General features: G+C 44.5%; 3 protein-coding genes across 3 annotated transcripts; 1 reads left to right on the top strand and 2 right to left on the bottom strand.

Moving 5' to 3' along the window:
- Window positions 1-4,023: 4,023 nt before the first annotated feature.
- On the bottom strand, window positions 4,024-7,045 carry LOC149357518 (BEN domain-containing protein 5-like). Its single transcript, XM_089576597.1, has 5 exons — window positions 6,932-7,045; window positions 6,316-6,454; window positions 6,135-6,209; window positions 4,323-4,443; window positions 4,024-4,073 (listed from the first exon to the last, which is right to left on the bottom strand). Exons 1-5 carry the CDS (start codon window positions 7,043-7,045, stop codon window positions 4,049-4,051), a joined length of 474 nt encoding a protein of 157 aa, XP_089432723.1. The 3' UTR covers window positions 4,024-4,048.
- A 449-nt stretch (window positions 7,046-7,494) lies between these two features.
- Window positions 7,495-9,452, bottom strand: LOC149357517 (uncharacterized). Its single transcript, XM_089577931.1, has 3 exons — window positions 9,082-9,452; window positions 8,019-8,116; window positions 7,495-7,930 (listed from the first exon to the last, which is right to left on the bottom strand). The coding sequence occupies exons 1-3, from the start codon at window positions 9,263-9,265 to the stop codon at window positions 7,682-7,684; spliced, it is 531 nt and encodes a 176-aa protein (XP_089434057.1). The 5' UTR covers window positions 9,266-9,452; the 3' UTR covers window positions 7,495-7,681.
- A 116-nt stretch (window positions 9,453-9,568) lies between these two features.
- Window positions 9,569-13,794, top strand: LOC149357516 (uncharacterized). Its single transcript, XM_089584790.1, has 3 exons — window positions 9,569-10,034; window positions 10,126-10,347; window positions 10,868-13,794. The coding sequence occupies exons 1-3, from the start codon at window positions 9,912-9,914 to the stop codon at window positions 13,046-13,048; spliced, it is 2,526 nt and encodes an 841-aa protein (XP_089440916.1). The 5' UTR covers window positions 9,569-9,911; the 3' UTR covers window positions 13,049-13,794.
- The last annotated feature ends 2,529 nt before the right edge of the window (window positions 13,795-16,323 follow it).

Genomic DNA, 16,323 nt, shown 5'->3' with positions numbered 1-16,323 from the left:
CTCCGATGTGGCGACAATAATGGGTGCTGGGTAGTTAGGAGGGGTTGTCGACTTCAAGGAGGTTGCGGATATCGGGGGATTCGTGAGGGTATCGAGCCTGGCATGAAGGGTTTGGATGTTGGCTGCCATTGTGGCGCAGCTTTCTACTAGACGGTCAATGGTGGGGGCGAGTCGAAGGAGGGCACCCTCGAATTGGGCCATTCGCGTATCAGCTGCCTCGAATTTGGGATCTATGTCTGCTTGTGAGGAGGGGGGGAGGTGCTTTATGCTTCGTGCGTTTAGACTGCTAAACGCCTATAATCTAAGTTTTCTGTGCGCGCCCTCTGTCCCTGTGACATAGTGGTCGACGGACACTTGACACTCATTTCTTTGCCGCTCTTTTTCCTTTTTTCCCCTTTGTTCCCCTCCCCAAGTGTAGGGTAGCCAACTGGGCATCGCCTGGTTAACCTCCCTGCTTTTCCGTCCTTTTCTCTCTCTCTCTCTAGACTGCTCAGTGTCCATGCGTGGATCACCTACGGGGTCGGATGTGGGAGCGTGAGCCACCTGCTGCGGTTGCAATTTGGGGTTTGCCTGTGCTGATTCTAGGCTATGAATTTTGGCATTTGCTTTGGCCAATTGTAGCTGTAGTTCCTTGACCATGTCTGCCAGCTCCCTTACCTGTTAATCGGGTGGAGAAGCGGTGACTTGTGCAGGAGTCTTCCATCCAACTTGTTTGGCTGCTTTGATATCCGGCCGGGCTTGAGAGCTGGCCCGAGAGCAGCGTGAGGCGGATGTGGAACGGCTGCGAGTGCGGCTGGAAGGGCTGTCGCTGCCGAGCGGGGGGAAGGAGCCGTCCCGCAGTAGGTTGTGGTCGCCGCGGTTGCGGTCTCGGGACCGGGACTGGCGTTCGGGGTTTGTCGAGTCGGAGCCGGCATCGATGTCAGTGACCGATGGGGAAGACTTGGGCAGAGTGGAGGATGTGAACCGGTATTTGCAGCGTCTGCTGCCTGTAGGGTGGCTACCTTTGCAGACGATACATGAGGCTTGGCACGTGGGCGGTTGGCCAGCTGGAGGAGAGTCATGTGCTGCGCCACAGCGTCGGCAGGTTGGTTGTCGTGGGTGGGGGCACACATCCGCCCTGTGGCCTAGCTTCCGGCAGTTGAAGCATGCCTCCGGACGGCTGCCCATCTAAGAGGGCAGTGTAACCAGGCCCTATGTAACTTTCTTGCCAAATAAAGGTTTCTTCTTTCCCTCTATGAGGCAAATAAACGGTACATAGCCTCCCAGAGACTGCTGATGGAGCACTACATTGAGGGAGTTCTCCAGAGTGAGCGGCAGCGGCTAAGCCCACGTTGATGGGCGGCAAAGGCCTTTCCGATGTTTTACCAATTAATCCTGTCCTTTGCCAGCTTTGGGCATTGTATCACCGCAAACTGCTTGATCTCATTCGCCCACCTACTTTCTGCCACTTCCTGCTACGGTTGCCTCCTCTTGAAATCTCATTCGCCCAGCTACTTTCTTCCACTTCCTGCTATGGTTGCCTCCTCTTGGAATCTCCGTTACCATTAAGGACCATCAGTTATCGTGCCAGCTCATTACATGCTCTCTCCAAGCCAATTTCTTCCACTTGATTTTGACCAGTGTCATTAACCCGCATTTGTTCCCTGACTGACTCTGCCCTCTTCCTGTCTCTGAACATTACACCTGTCATTTTTCTGTCCTTAGCTCGCTGCGTTGTCCTCAACTTAAGTTGCACACTTTTGTTAGCCTCCATTTTCTGACCACTAAATGAGTACTGGTAAGATACAGCTGTTGTATACTTTTCTCTTGAAGGGCATTTGTAAACTATCGTTCATTGTGATCTGAGATAATCTGCCAAATGTGCTCCACCCCATTCTGATTCTTCTAGTTCACTATGATCCAGACCGGCGGTTCCTACCTGCTCCAAATCTGTATAGGATTATCTTGTTATAACAGTTGGCGTCTCTGCATGAAGGCTGACGAGTGAATGGCATAGGTCTGGTATTCCAGCAAGCCATTGGTTTGAGTTGATGGCAATGAGACTTACGCTCAGCCCATCCATAGCTGTGATTCTTTCTTCCCTCACAAATGCATATTTGAGCCTGTTTCAAGCCTTAAACCTTCCAGAAATGTTTGCAATTTGAGCCCAGCCTTAGTTTAAGTGGCATACCAGGGATTGTATCTATAAAAAAATGCAGTTGAATTCCTAGTCGAAATCAAGAGGAAGAAGTGGGCTTCGGCAGGACTTGTAATGAGAAGGTAGAGTGACTGACGGTCCTTAAGGGTAACAGAGTGGATTGCAAGTGGAGGCAGGTGTATCGGAGGGTGGCAGAAAGTTAGATGGGTGGATGAGTTTAAGGAGTTTGTGGGGGTATGGTGGCCATCCCAGTCAAAAAAAAACCATTGGAACCAATTGGAAATTTTCAAATGGAACCATTTGAAATTTCCAATGGTGTTTTTGGACTCCCAATTGGATCAAACAGGATAGACCCATTGATTGCAAAGGGTTCAGAGGGGCAATCCAATTGGATCCAACAGGACAGACCCATTGATTACAAAGGGTTCAAAGGGACAAATCAAGTGGATCCAACAGGACAGACCCATTGATTGCAAAGGGTTCAGTGGGGCAATCCAATTGGATCCAACAGGACAGACCCATTGATTACAAAGGGTTCAAAGGGACAAATCAATTGGATCCAACTGGACAGACCCATTGATTGCAAACGGTTCAGAGGGACAATCCAATTGGATCCAACAGGACAGACCCATTGACTGAAAAGGGTTCAGAGGGACAAACCAAATGGATCCAACAGGTCATGCCTATTGGATACAATGGGTTCAGTGCAACTCACCAGTTGGATACAACCGGTAATTCCCATTCTATACAATGGGTATAGAGGGAGCAACCAGTTGGATCCAAAGGTCACGCCCAATGTGAACAACGGGTTCCATGGGACAGACCAATTGGTTTCGTCAGGTCATGCCCATTGGGTATAATGGGTGCAGTGGGCCAGATCAAATGGATACTCAAGGTCAGGCCCACTGGGTACCATGAATTCAGAGAGACAGACCAATTGCACCCATCAGTTGGACAAACTTTAACCAGTAGGTCCAATCTACCACATTTGACTGATCTTGCCCCCTAAATCAATTTGTTTCCACTTGGCCTGACTAGCTGAATCCAACAGATACTGAAATAAATGGTGACAACACAAAAATTCATTTGAAACAAATCTTGTTCATGGCAGATGCAAAAAAAAAGCAGACACTCCATCACAGACACGTACAAGCACAAAAAAACACGGACAGAGAAGAGACTTGGACAACACGAGCGCTTACTTTCAACTGAATGTTTATTGATACACAAGCACAATTATATACACCTTGCTGCATGACGTCAAACTGACAGCCCTGCCGACATCACGTGGCTGCTCCCAAAAACATTATTTCCTTTTTAGTCAGTGTGACAGATGGTGCGCTGACGCAGGATGGACCGGCTTTTCTGATCAAATCTGCCTCTATTATCTCTCTCACATCCTGACAACTATGTTTGGCCACAATCTTGCATGGGCTGAAGACAGGTTTACATGGTTTCTTATTCTTTTCAGCGCATCGTTCTGAACATTGTCATGATTGCGCTGAAAAGAATAAGAAACCATGTAAACCTGTCTTCAGCCCATGCAAGATTGTGGCCAAACATAGTTGTCAGTATGTGAGAGAGATAATAGAGGCAGATTTGATTAGAAAAGCCGTCCATCCTGCGTCAGCCCACCATCTGTCACACTGACTAAAAAGGAAATAATGTTTTTGGGAGCAGCCACGTGATGTTGGCAGGGCTATCAGTTTGACCTCATGCAGCAAGGTGTATATAATTGTGCTTGTGTATCAATAAACCTTCAGTTGAAAGTAAGCGCTCGTGTTTTCCAAGTCTCTACTCTGTCCGTGTTTTTTTGCACTTGTACGTGTCTGCTATGAACCAACTAGCCCAAAGGTCTGTGCTCCTGACACTCCATCGCCTTTGAATCCACATTTCGCTGTTGCTTCATCTCTACATTTCTTCTTTTTGCTCCTGCCTGCAAAATGAAACCACCCAAGCCAAATTATGACAAAACAAAGTGAAAAAATTTTCGTACCCAAGTTTTAGTAGCGCAGCTTAAATGAGGGAGTGTGCAAGCGCTCATAAATATCAATAATGAAAAAAATTACATAACATAGTTAAAAATCCTGCACTTCATCCACAGTCATCGTCCAGAACAGCTACACAGACTCAACGAAATGCATGTGGAAATTCAAAAATTATTTAAAAAATAAATTATATGTACCTCCTTGCCAGCTTCTCAATGTCGCCCAGTTTTTCAACGACGAAGTGGTTTAGCTGCTTCACAGCCACGGAGAGCATGTGAGCAGGTACGCCGTTGCTTTGCAGCCGCTCCCTGTAGCATTCTGTTGACATCAAGAGGAGCAGTACATTATTTACAAAAAGAAATCAGAGGACATTCGCTAAGTTTGGAAATGCAAGCTTCCTATCTTGCCTGTACTGTTTTAAGTAGATTTCTAAACCATGATGCAAACAGAAGGAGACCTGGTTGCATATTTCCAGTATACTTGTGCTTGCAGCTTATCCTTTGCACATAACCTTACATTCACACCTCCCATGAACACAAGCACTCATTCTACCTTTTTCAACCGCATTTTAAATTAAGTGGTGTCACAATGCTGTCCTTATATTGTGTCTTGAAACACTGAGCCTGGCTAACCAGAAAACCACCTTCAATGTGCATTAGTTTGCACTATTTTGGTGCAAATGCATATTAAACTGTGAGGGAGCCAACGGTCAAAGGCTCCCAAGGATAGCTTACTCAAAGCACACAAGCCTAATTTGTTGTAGACTACCACAATTGCCGACATCACAGAGGAATGGTGCAGGCAAAGCATAATTTATTGCCATAAATGTTGCACAAAATATAGAGTGGCCAGTATCAGGTTCTATATGCAGGAAAGTGGAAGTCTAACAAGGGAAGTGATAGGTTTACAAAGATGAATCGATGAGGAACCCCAAAAAAGTTCCTAAGTTCTGTCAGTTTCAGCAGTACCCTAAGTCAGAACGAGTTTCAGCATTAAACAGTGGGTAGTTCATCTTGAAAAGTGCTGTGCATAATCTCCCATGGGCATTTGTCCAGTTTGCTGTCAAATTTTGTCCACCTTTTTGGATGAAGCGGAGAATGCAATTTGGTGAGAAGTACTTGTGCTCAATGGACATGCCAACCTAACATCCATACAGAAGCAGCATGCAAGAACACACAACTTGAGCACAGCCAAAAGGCAACTAATAGTACAATTACGCTACACAATAGTGTGTAGTCTTTCTTGTCCTACCTCGTGCACCCATTTCTGCTATGCTTGATATTCACCACCTAGCCGAAGTCTCGACTGTTAACAAGAGGTTTCTAGCATATTCACTATCAGTTATTGATAAAGAAAGGAAGCTAGCAACTCCTGTATTACCTCATGATAAATCCTTCCTCTACAAAAGAGGGCAAAATGATTAACATGAGTGCACAGAAAATTGTCACCTCATCAGGTAGCAAATTTAACTCAATCGTATGCACGGCTGCTTGCAGCTTGGCTAAAAGCTGGGGAAACCAAAATAGCACCCTTTTTTCCTTCACACAAAAGCACATTTTAGTCCCTTTATGAACGGGTTCATTGCATATCTTGTGCTGTGAAGTTGTCTGCAAGTTTCAGCACGTTGTGCCCTGCAAGTATCATTCTCAGGTATCCCGTGGGTTTCTTCCTACATTGTGGTACTGATTCTGCATCTGATTCTTTTGATGTCTTGACTTACGTTACCAACTGTACTTTAAGAAAGTGGGAAAAAAACTGAAGTCAAAACCATACTACACACAATTATGTCAATATGGGTGCAGCTGTATACACAGAAAATTGCAACCCTTGCAATTCCATACAATCCACCGCCTTTTCTATAAGCACTTATATAAGCACACATTTTCATTTGGGGAAGAACAGGATTTGAAACAATGCCAGAGAAAGCTTTACAAGTTTGTGGTCACATCACTGACACAACCATAGCAAAGAACAGATAAAAAACTGTCCTAACAGCAGTCTGTACTCACCACGCATCACTGCTAACTTCACAGGGCTCAGCGCATTTTTTCTTGGGCGGTCCGGAAATTTTGGGCAATGTCTGCCTGTGAAAAGAGGCGTAACAGAATGCAGTGGAGAAAAAATAAATAACTTTGTAAACGCTTCATCTATTCAAAAATCATGGTGGAAAACAATGCTATATGTTATTACCCTGAAGGGAACGGTTTCTTAGTGCTGCCGTACCCCAGATTGCTACCAGCAGCTCTTTTACAAACATGCTGTCCTTAGGCAGCTGCTTTATTCTGATCCAGGCACTGTTTGATATCTGGATCCCACGCCCAATGTCCACCTGCACAGATAAAAAAAAACATCTTGTACATTCTACACATGCTCATTTGCCATGCCTGTATCTTCCGACCTGCTTAAAAAGGAGTATTTATGTATCCCCCATCCTCATAACTTCCCCTGACCTCATCTAAGTCAAAGCGCCAACCTCGTGCAGTGTTTTTATCATCATGTATTGGCAAAATGTGAAATAAAAAAGTATGCCAGGGATCTCCAAAGGTGAACATACTTAGCAGAAACTTAAAACGTTTGCATAGGTAACTTTCATGTACCTGTGTCAAAACATCAGAAGTTAGCAATGGCTGCAAGAGCATGTAAAGCATAGACAATTATTCAATAGCACTTCGATTTGGCATGCACAATGCAAAGTGAAATTACAGCTCATTCAAGATATAAGATGCAGCTATCTGCACCAATGCTTAAAACACAACAAATGCACATTCTTATTGTTTTGGGCTTTTCAGGAAGCATTCAGGTATACCATATCGTCTTGACTGGGGAGGAGATGAAAGGCTGCATTTGACGTTGAAGCAGTGGTCTCTACTGCAGGGGGTAAAGGCACCTTGTCCACCTTGTCCTCAGGCACTGAAGACATAGTCTTCAGGGCTTGGGCATTCAAGAAAGATTCTAAAAAACAGTCATACACATTAATCACAATGACGCACATATGACAACAAGCTTACTATAAAACTTCAAAAACGAATAAATGTCTCCACTACAAAATATAAACGTCAGAAACGGCCCTTTGTTTTTGAGTTTTGCATCACAAGAAAATCTGGCAGTTCAAACTAGGCACAGTTCATATTTGACAATGAATTTGATGAATGAACATAACTTGGATTTTTGTTAAATTTTTTCTTGGCACAAAACATTTTACAAATATCTCTGTTGTAGCGCTCTCAGTTCTGTAAAAATACTGCTTCAATTTACCTACTGAAAGGACCACATAATATAAAGCTAATTTCCATGTGTTTCACCGAGCTTTATGCACCGGCAAACTACACCTTGTGTGTATTTTCGGGTAGAACTACGATTTAGCCACAATCTGCTCAGGCTTTCACCAGGAAATAAATGGTCTTGCATATAAGCTCTGCAGATAAAATATAAGATACAGATGATATGGTGGCAGATATATGACATTATTAATAATCTGTCTCTTAAGTGTGGTTCGAATACACACCACTTTGAATGCCGCTGCCAGGCTAAAACTAGTACTAAGAATACTAAGGAATCAAAAAGCCATCATACCGAGCTCGTCCATTCTTCCTATAACTTTCTCCTGGAGCCTCTCATTAAGGTCTCTTAGTTTCCTCATTTCCAAGTCTTGCTCTTGCAACCGCTGCTTCAGGCTATTCACCTCTGCCAGTGCAGCTGACAGAGCATTTTGCTCTGTTTCTAATCTCTGTGGTATTAACTTCTTTTTTCTTGCAAGAGCTTTTAAAAGGTTTTCTTTGTTGGTGGGTTTTTGCTTCTTAGGCTCCTATAAATAAAGGAAATACAAAGACATTTCTCAGCCTCACACACTCTTAGGAGCCCGGCAGTTTCTGTGCACTGAGGAGCATACATACCACCTCGCGCTCTTCTTCCTCACTGTCACTGGAGCCAACAATTCGCCTGAAGCGAACACGACGCTGTCTCACTTTGGTTTGTAAGTCTGCTTCAGAGTCTGAAACATTGACACAAAGATCAGTAAATTGCAGGTAAACGGTATAAGTCTTCTAGACACTTTAACAAGCCAAAATGCACAACAGAAATGTATTCCAAGAAAACAGCAGAAATGGAGGCTGTTAGTTGTAGACACATCAAATGCATATTATTGCTATGATAAAAATTAAAACCTAGAATTCCAAAAAACTCAAAGAAAGAGAGTATGTATGCTTTACTTTTTTGTGATGCAGTGACATCACAATATCAAATAAATAAAATCGCTATAATTTTTGCTTTTGAAGCGGTGGCCTGGTTATAAGATTACTATGGTTATAACTATGGTTATAAAGTTACAAAATATTTTAAAATTGCGTTCGCGGAGTTACCTTTGATGATCAGGCTTGATATTTTTTTTTATTCGTCGAGTGCCTCTAGGCGTGGGATATTCCAAAAGAAATTGTGGCTAAAGGAATGATAAACGAGCACGTGTTAACTAGCGAAAAATGCGCTAATTACCAAGTCCTTATTTTTGACAGCCAGGTAGCAGCCACGACAAATATAATATCATCGCTGCAACAAAAGCCGCTCCTTAATCTTAAGTTTACAGGCGATTGTTGCCCACGCGGTCGACTATCTACAACACGTGTTCTCCCACTGACAGGGCTGCTTTTCGCTCAGTTTAATTTGTGGCCCACCACAGAAAGAAATATGCCTTAACAGCTGCGTTTTGTGAAATTTTAACGATTTACGTCTCATGCGTTCATACCGCGGTAGCTGGGACTCGCGTTGATCGATCAAGCAACCTTCTTAGAATCTCATGCATTCATATCGCGATATCTGCGACTCGCATTGGGCGATCAAGCAACCTTATTAGAATGGAGTGTGTTGCAGTAATTAAGCAACCACTGTCCGTGATCAGTTCCTCTGCAACGCGCGAAGAATGGTCACTGCCGCAGGCGCAGAATAATAACAGTTCGAACTTACCTCCAAGCAGCAATATGCGGGCTCGATAATAATCTGCAGTTCCATCTTCTTCAATCCATTTCACTAAATAAAATGTTGAAGAGTAGTCATCGTCATCCCTACACTTAAATCCTCGCACGTATTCGATAGGGACAATGGCACAACGCTTGTCGTCCTCGTATCGAACGTATGCATGCGTGCCCATGGTGTCAACAGCGAATTGCGAGTGCTCACGAGGTGACACAAAGATTGACTGCTCAGTGGCCACTGCTCAGTTCGGTCGCTCAATCTCGCCGGTCTCGCGTCCGCCACAGCCCGCCATTGATAGACGGATGGATGGATTATTCTGACTACAGTTGTATCGGGCGGCAGTTTGCGCCACCTAGCCTAAAATTCCCTTTTTTTTCTTTGCCTCCCCAAACTTTTGGCAAGGCAACTGATACCAAAGTTCCAAAGTATTGCGCCATCGCGTATTCGCAGGTCCTAATTTTACAAAAAAATATTTCTATCTCATAGATTTAGAACCCATTACTCAGTACTCGGGCTTCAGTGCGTTGATTGCTGGACTGACTTTTTTTGTGAATACGGCCGAACTAGCCAAACCGAGTTGTAGTCATAGCCCCATAGCCGAGGCAACTTCGCCACCTGTGACCTGCCTGTGGTACTGCCAGTAACAGGAGAAGGCCAAGCCAGCGGCAGAAGTGCGACAGTATGTTTGGTCGTTGGTCTGCACGCGATTTTCTTAGTCCCTGGAATTTATTGGCACTTTCGCCTCATTAAAATTTTTGCGAGATTGCTGGCACAAATTTAAACATTGCGAAGCGACACGCAGAGTCTGCTCCGGAATCGTGATGGCGCGTCCACAAAATCGGCAGAAGCGAGGTAATTACAAAGAATACCTAAACCCTGGCGCAAAGTTCGAGCTGCCGAAGTCGACGCACTACTGGCGCAAAAGCCATCAGCAAGAACAAGGCGTAAGTACTTCGAGCGTATATACAGTATGTGCCCACCACTTAATTGCGCTTCTGAACGCCGCTGACTGATACTTTAAACGTTGCTACACAGGAACTTTCTGCGGCAGACAATAGAGGTAGTGGGCTGCAGTCGCCACCAGAGGATATCGAAGAAACCGTCACAACGGATGAAGAGGAAATCAGCCAACAGCCATTCGCTTCCAGCGCTACCAGTGACTGTGAACGCGCTGCGGCGGGAGGCGCACTCAGTTCAGCCGTACACTCCGGTTCCATTTGCGAGCCGGATGCAGATGACGTACGTGATGATAACCTGGTAAGGACAAATATTCAGTGTTGAAGCCTTTATCTGAAAAAAAAAAGCCGTATACTGCCATTTTTTCTTACCATTCCTCTGATAAGCCTTTCTTAACTTTCCCCTGTATGCTGCGAAATGAATTGTTGCATTTATGTGTAATTTTTATTTGTGACTTCGAATGTTCTGCTACTTCACCGTACTGTCTATATTTGCTTGTGCTGATGCAAACGCTATTCTGTTGTGACTACTGCTCATTTTATTGCGAAGGGCTTCATTCTTTGAAGCTGTTTTTGGGTAGCTTTTTTTGCTTCAGGCCCCCGCCTTCATAAAAAACAAAAAAACAATCGCGAAATAAAACTTAACCAGCTGCTGCACTAGATATCGTTTTGGCATTACCATTGTTGTTTTAAATGCATGAGAACTTTCTTTTGTGTTGCAGTATGTTGCAGAAAATATTTGTACAAACCTGCCCATCTGTCTGGTCTCACTGAGACTGCGGTGTGTTCAAATAAGTAAGATGCCTTCTCTATGTGTGCAGGAACACCATGCCCACAGTGAGAGCACGAGCCCCAGCTCAAATGATGCTGCACTTGGCAGTCTCTTCAGAGATATTGTGTCTACAAAGTTAGCTGTGACGGAAGGTGACATGCTCTTAATGGTCCTCAGATATGCACTTAACTCAAGGCTGACATTTAGTGCACTTCTTAGTCTCATTGACATGGTCAATGCTTTTTTTGAACGCCCTGTTCTTCCGCATTCAAAGTACTCACTAAACAAATTTTTTGAAGGCAGTGGGACAGGCATGACATTTCATTATTTTTGCCCACAGTGTACAATTTATGTGGGTGAAGCTGTGCCAGGCATATCCCTGGACTGCTCCGAATGTGGTCGGCCATGCGGATCATCTGCCATGGCAGATGCACCCTTTTTTGTCCTTTTAAATCTGCCATCACAATTATGCAAAATTTTAGAAAAATCCACCTTTCTTGATTTGACAAAGCCGCTGAAGTCCAATAGCACCTTGTGTGACATTCATGATGGCAGTATGTATCGCAACTTTGTTGATGCTACTAGTCAAGCTGGCCACAGAATCAGCTTTACACTGAATGCAGATGGCAGTCCTGTATTCAAGTCGAGTGGCACATCAATTTGGCCTATCCAACTTATTATTAATGAGCTGCCACCGACAGAAAGGATGAAAAATTTGGTATTGGCAGGTCTCTGGTTTGGAAAAGACAAACCCCACATGGGCATCTTTCAGGGTGCCTTTGTGGAGGTCATGAACAAATTATCGCAGGAAGGATTTGACCTTAATTATAAAGGCAAAAAACAAAACTTCAAGGCCTTCTGCATTTGCTGTGCTGTTGATTCTGTGGCCAGAGCCCCCATGCAGGGTGTAACTCAGTTTAACGGATACCACGGCTGCAATTGGTGTCTACAGAAAGGCGAGAGGGTTGGGAGAGCAACAAAATACCCAGTTGAGGATAAAGACAGTCCCGAGAGGAGTGAGGAGCAGATGGTGGCAGATATGGAAAGGGCAATAGTAGAGGGGCGACCTGTTAATGGCGTAAAATCTTTCTCCCCACTCATCAACATGCAGCAGTTTAACATAGTCTGGAGTTTTGTTCCAGACTATATGCACTGCGTGCTGTTGGGAGTGGGGCGGCAGTTTCTGGACTTGTGGCTCGAATCGCCAGGCTCTCTGTTCTATTTGGGTCGCTCTCAGGCTGAAATTGACAGACGCCTAATGACCATTGCACCTCCCAGAGATGCGAAACGCACACCTAGACCTACCAAGGAGAGAAGATGGTGGAAGGCGAAGGAGTATGAGAATTGGTTGCTCTTCTACAGTGTTCCTGTGCTGGAGGGCATTTTGAAGAGTCAGTACTTGCAGCACTGGGCATGTCTGGTGGAGGCTGTACACATCATGCTGGAACACAAGGTGTCACTTCCTGACCTTACTATTGCAGAGAGCCTTCTTTTGGACTTCTATGTCCACGCTCAGATCCTCTATGGAAAAGAGTGCATGACGTATAACGTGCATCAACTTCTTCATATTGGAAAGAGTGTGCGACACTGGGGTCCATTGTGGGCTCACTCTGCTTTTCCTTTTGAGGCGGGAAATGGCACCTTGAAGGAGGCTGTGAAGGCTCCCAATGGCATTCCCCACCAGATATGCCGTGTGTTGCAGATTGAGGGAGTGGTGGAGAAGTGCCTTAAGATTACTGCTCATCAAGGTGCCATACAGTACTGTGCTTCTCTAGACAGATCACCAACCCAGAAAAGTGTGCCCATCTCTGGGGGGTTGCGCTTCTTTGGTCGAGGTAGGCCATATGTCCCTTCAAGCAGCATAACTAACAAGGAGCTTGTGGCAGAAGACAGTATTGAGTATCCTCGTTTGTGCCACAGTGGCCGTATATTTACTAGTGAAGACTATGCCAGGAATAAAAAAACAAACAACTCAGTGGTACAGCTGTCAGATGGCACTTTCGCAATAATTGTGCGCATTGTCAGCAGCAGTCATACTTTTGCAGTTGTGCAGCCACTGAAATGCAAGGTGTTAAAGTATAGCACTGTTGAGATGAGGCACTTGTTTAAAGTTGTTTCATTCTCCATGAAACGTGAAGTTGTTCCATTTTCCTCGGTCAGCAATATTTGCGTCTTCATGAACATAGGAAGTGTATTTATTTCACCTGTTCCTAGTTCCTACACCCTTTAGACGATTACCTTTTTCTTAGGTTTGGTTTATTGGGGTTTAACGTCCCAAAGCAACCCAGGCTATGAGGGACGCCGTAGTGAAAGGCTCTGGAAATTTCCACCACCTGGGTTTTTTTAACGTACACTGACATCGCACAGTACACGGGCATCCAGAATTTTGCCTTCATTGAAATTCGGCCACTGTGGCCGGGATCGAACCCGCGTCTTTCGGGACAGCAGCCGAGCGCCGTAACCACTGAGCCACCGCGGCGGGGTCCCGTTGAAACATGGCCATGGCACCTGCATTCTTGGGATCACTAGTCGAGCACCATAACCGTTTAGCTACTACGGGTTTTGGTTAATTTGCATCATCTGGGAAACATTAATGTGAGGTAACATTGTACAGCATGTTGGCATTGTTTTAATTTTGCCACCGTACATGTGACCACCAAAGTCCAAATTAACCTCAGAACTAATCTCAAGCTGCAGAACAGCACCTCAGCCACGGTCCATCACAGTTTTTGGCTTTTATCCTTCGAAAACCTCTATTGGCTGCACTGGCTAGATCTCAGTACTTAAACGATTTCAACTTCAGATGAAGACATTTATGAAACTGCCTTCATGTGTTTTTTAGACTCTCTATCTGACTGGAGTGAATATTTTGTTGTGCAAGCATTCAAAGTGATTGCATTTAAATGCAGCTTGTGTTGTAAGTGCATACCTGAGACCATTTTGACCTGTCACGCCATTTCATCAAACTGCGCTATTCACCAGTATGAATTGGTAAATTGGTTTTTGGGGAAAGAAAATGGCACAGTGTCTGTCTCACATATCTCGGCGGACACCTGAACTGCGCCGTACGGGAAGGGAGGAAGGTAGGAGTGAGAAGAAAGAGATAAAGAGGTGCCGTAGTGGAGGTCTCCGGAATCATTTTGACCACCTGGGGATCTCTAACGTGCACTGACATCGCACAGCACACGGGCGCCTCTTGCGTTTCCGATCTCAAATTTTCACTCTCACTTTAAGCTTATGTCATCCAGGGTGTATTTATTACGTATTCTTGGAGAAGACTGTGTGTGGTGGGAGGATGTTAAATCGCACATTTCTTAGACTTTTTATGGCAAAAAATAATTTGTGCAAATCCGGATTTTATGTGGAAGCCATACTTTAGGATGTCCGTCCCCTTCTCTTCCTCTAATTGAATTTGCCCCTGGTATTGCCTTGGAAACTAAATATACGTTTATACAAAGCAACTGTAACTTTGACGTCGTTGTAGGCTTTTTTTTGCTGAATGCTTTGAATCTTTGAAAATCTTCAATAGTGTGCTTGTTCCAGTTTTTGTACTTTGTCGTTTTTCTTGTAAAGTTGTGCTAAAGTTGTGAAACTGTGTTTTCTAATATTCAACCAAATGTGTAATATTTATATTATGTGCCATGTTTCACTTTCTTCCGAAAGTGCTCTGGTGTCCGACATTGTATATTTTAAATGCGGCTTTGTTTTGTATTGAAGTCAAGCATCATTAAGTGAATTCATATTTTCGACACCACTGTGTCATATGGAAATGGAAAAATAAAGTTTTTGAATATGTGCATGCCCCTAAAGCAATTACTGTGGTTGTGTGTCATTGTTACTTTACAAATTTGATAACAAACTGAGTTTAAAAATTAGGTAACATGCCTGTTGTCTACAGTATACAGCTTTGTGAGGAAAAAGGTTCATTATTTTGATTAAAGTTGCTGTGATGGGACTGCGGTTGTAAAAGTACACAGCAATTTGACTGGTTTTAAATACCTTCTAGGCTCATGGAGTATACAAAAGGGTCTTGAAGTTATTTAAAATAATTACTGTGTTAAAAATATGCTTTTCAGAAAAAGTGCTCCGCTAGCAAAATTGACAAAAACAAATTAAACTGAATTCATTGTGTTAAACTCAATGCCTGCAGAGTTATGCAAGTGGGAGTCCATATGGATGTGAAGAACAAGTTGCAAGGCCAAATGGACTCTTCAGTGGGAATTAGGATTCCAATTGGAACCAATTGGACTGCCCAATTGGAATTTCCATTCCAATTGGAACCCTTTGCAGATCCAGTTGGACTGTCCAATTGGAACAGTGATTCCAATTGGAACCAGTTGAGTCCATTTGGAACCATTTGGAATTCCAATTGGTTCCAATGGTTTTTTTTTGACTGGGATAACTGGTACAGGCTTAATTGGAGAGTCATGGGACCTTTGCACTGCAGTGGGCGTGGTCAGGCTGATGGTGATTACCAGTATTGGCGGACGTACGAAACCAGAAGAAACATGTTGACTAGTACAGTGATCAACTAAACTCTCTTGGTTAACTATTATAGATAGGCACCTGATGGCAATCAGGTATTTGTTGCCAGTCGTTTGTCCATATTGTTGCATTGCAGCCGAGAGAAAACGGCGCGAAAATAGGAAGACTACTGGCACAGAGCCCAACCTCCAGTAATGGCGAACAAGCAAAAAGCATTTATTTGCGGTAAGCGCGGCTTGTATACTCTCGGCTAGGGAGGCGCACAATGTTACTTGCACAGAATTGAGTTGAGCAGGTTAACAAGGAAAAAGCTACACATGAGAACACCACATCATCCTCTTCGCAAAAAAAAAAGTCACACATGCAGGTCCTGGAAATGTGACTGCATCCGTCTTCCCTAGTCGAAGGTTCTCTTGATCCCACTACTGAAGGACTGTCGTTTTCGGGGGGTTGAAATGAACCTGAAGCATCAGGCGGTAATCTCGAAAGTGGTGTTGGAGCTTTCAGATGCAGTTTCGAGTTGTCGACATCACCTGGGTTTCAGTCCTCCCCAGTGCAGCTGGCACAACTGCTGGTTGCTCTCGGTCACACATTTCTCTGGAACAGACACCACCTTGGATGCATTCCATGTGCGACCACCCTGCAGGCAGAAAGCTTGGACCTAGCTGCTTTCTTATTCGCAAGGGCTTGGAAAATGATAGCCCGCCTTTCCCGTGCATGCTGGGTAACGGACTTGCACATAACTTCCCGCCCGAAACTTCAGAGCCTTCGCCGCTCACCTCTCGTCAGTGAAAGTCTTCATTGATGTCTGCTTTGCATGAAGACGGGCACGTAGCCGGCGCATAGCCAAGGCAGGCTGTTGAAAGAACTCCCTCGATGGTATGCCCACAATGTCGAGACGGGTTCTGGGTTGGCACTGATGAAGTAGCACAGCTGGTGAGACTCCCATAGTAGCATGTGGGGTCGCCCGGTACACGGCCAAATACTCTACAGTCGATTGGATGCATCGGAATTCCAAGA

Source organism: Amblyomma mixtum, chromosome 3 (genome assembly GCF_055824585.1).
Source record: "Amblyomma mixtum isolate Tamu chromosome 3, ASM5582458v1, whole genome shotgun sequence".
Classification (NCBI taxonomy): Eukaryota; Metazoa; Arthropoda; class Arachnida; order Ixodida; family Ixodidae; genus Amblyomma; species Amblyomma mixtum.
This window is presented reverse-complemented; position numbering and strand designations above follow the sequence as displayed.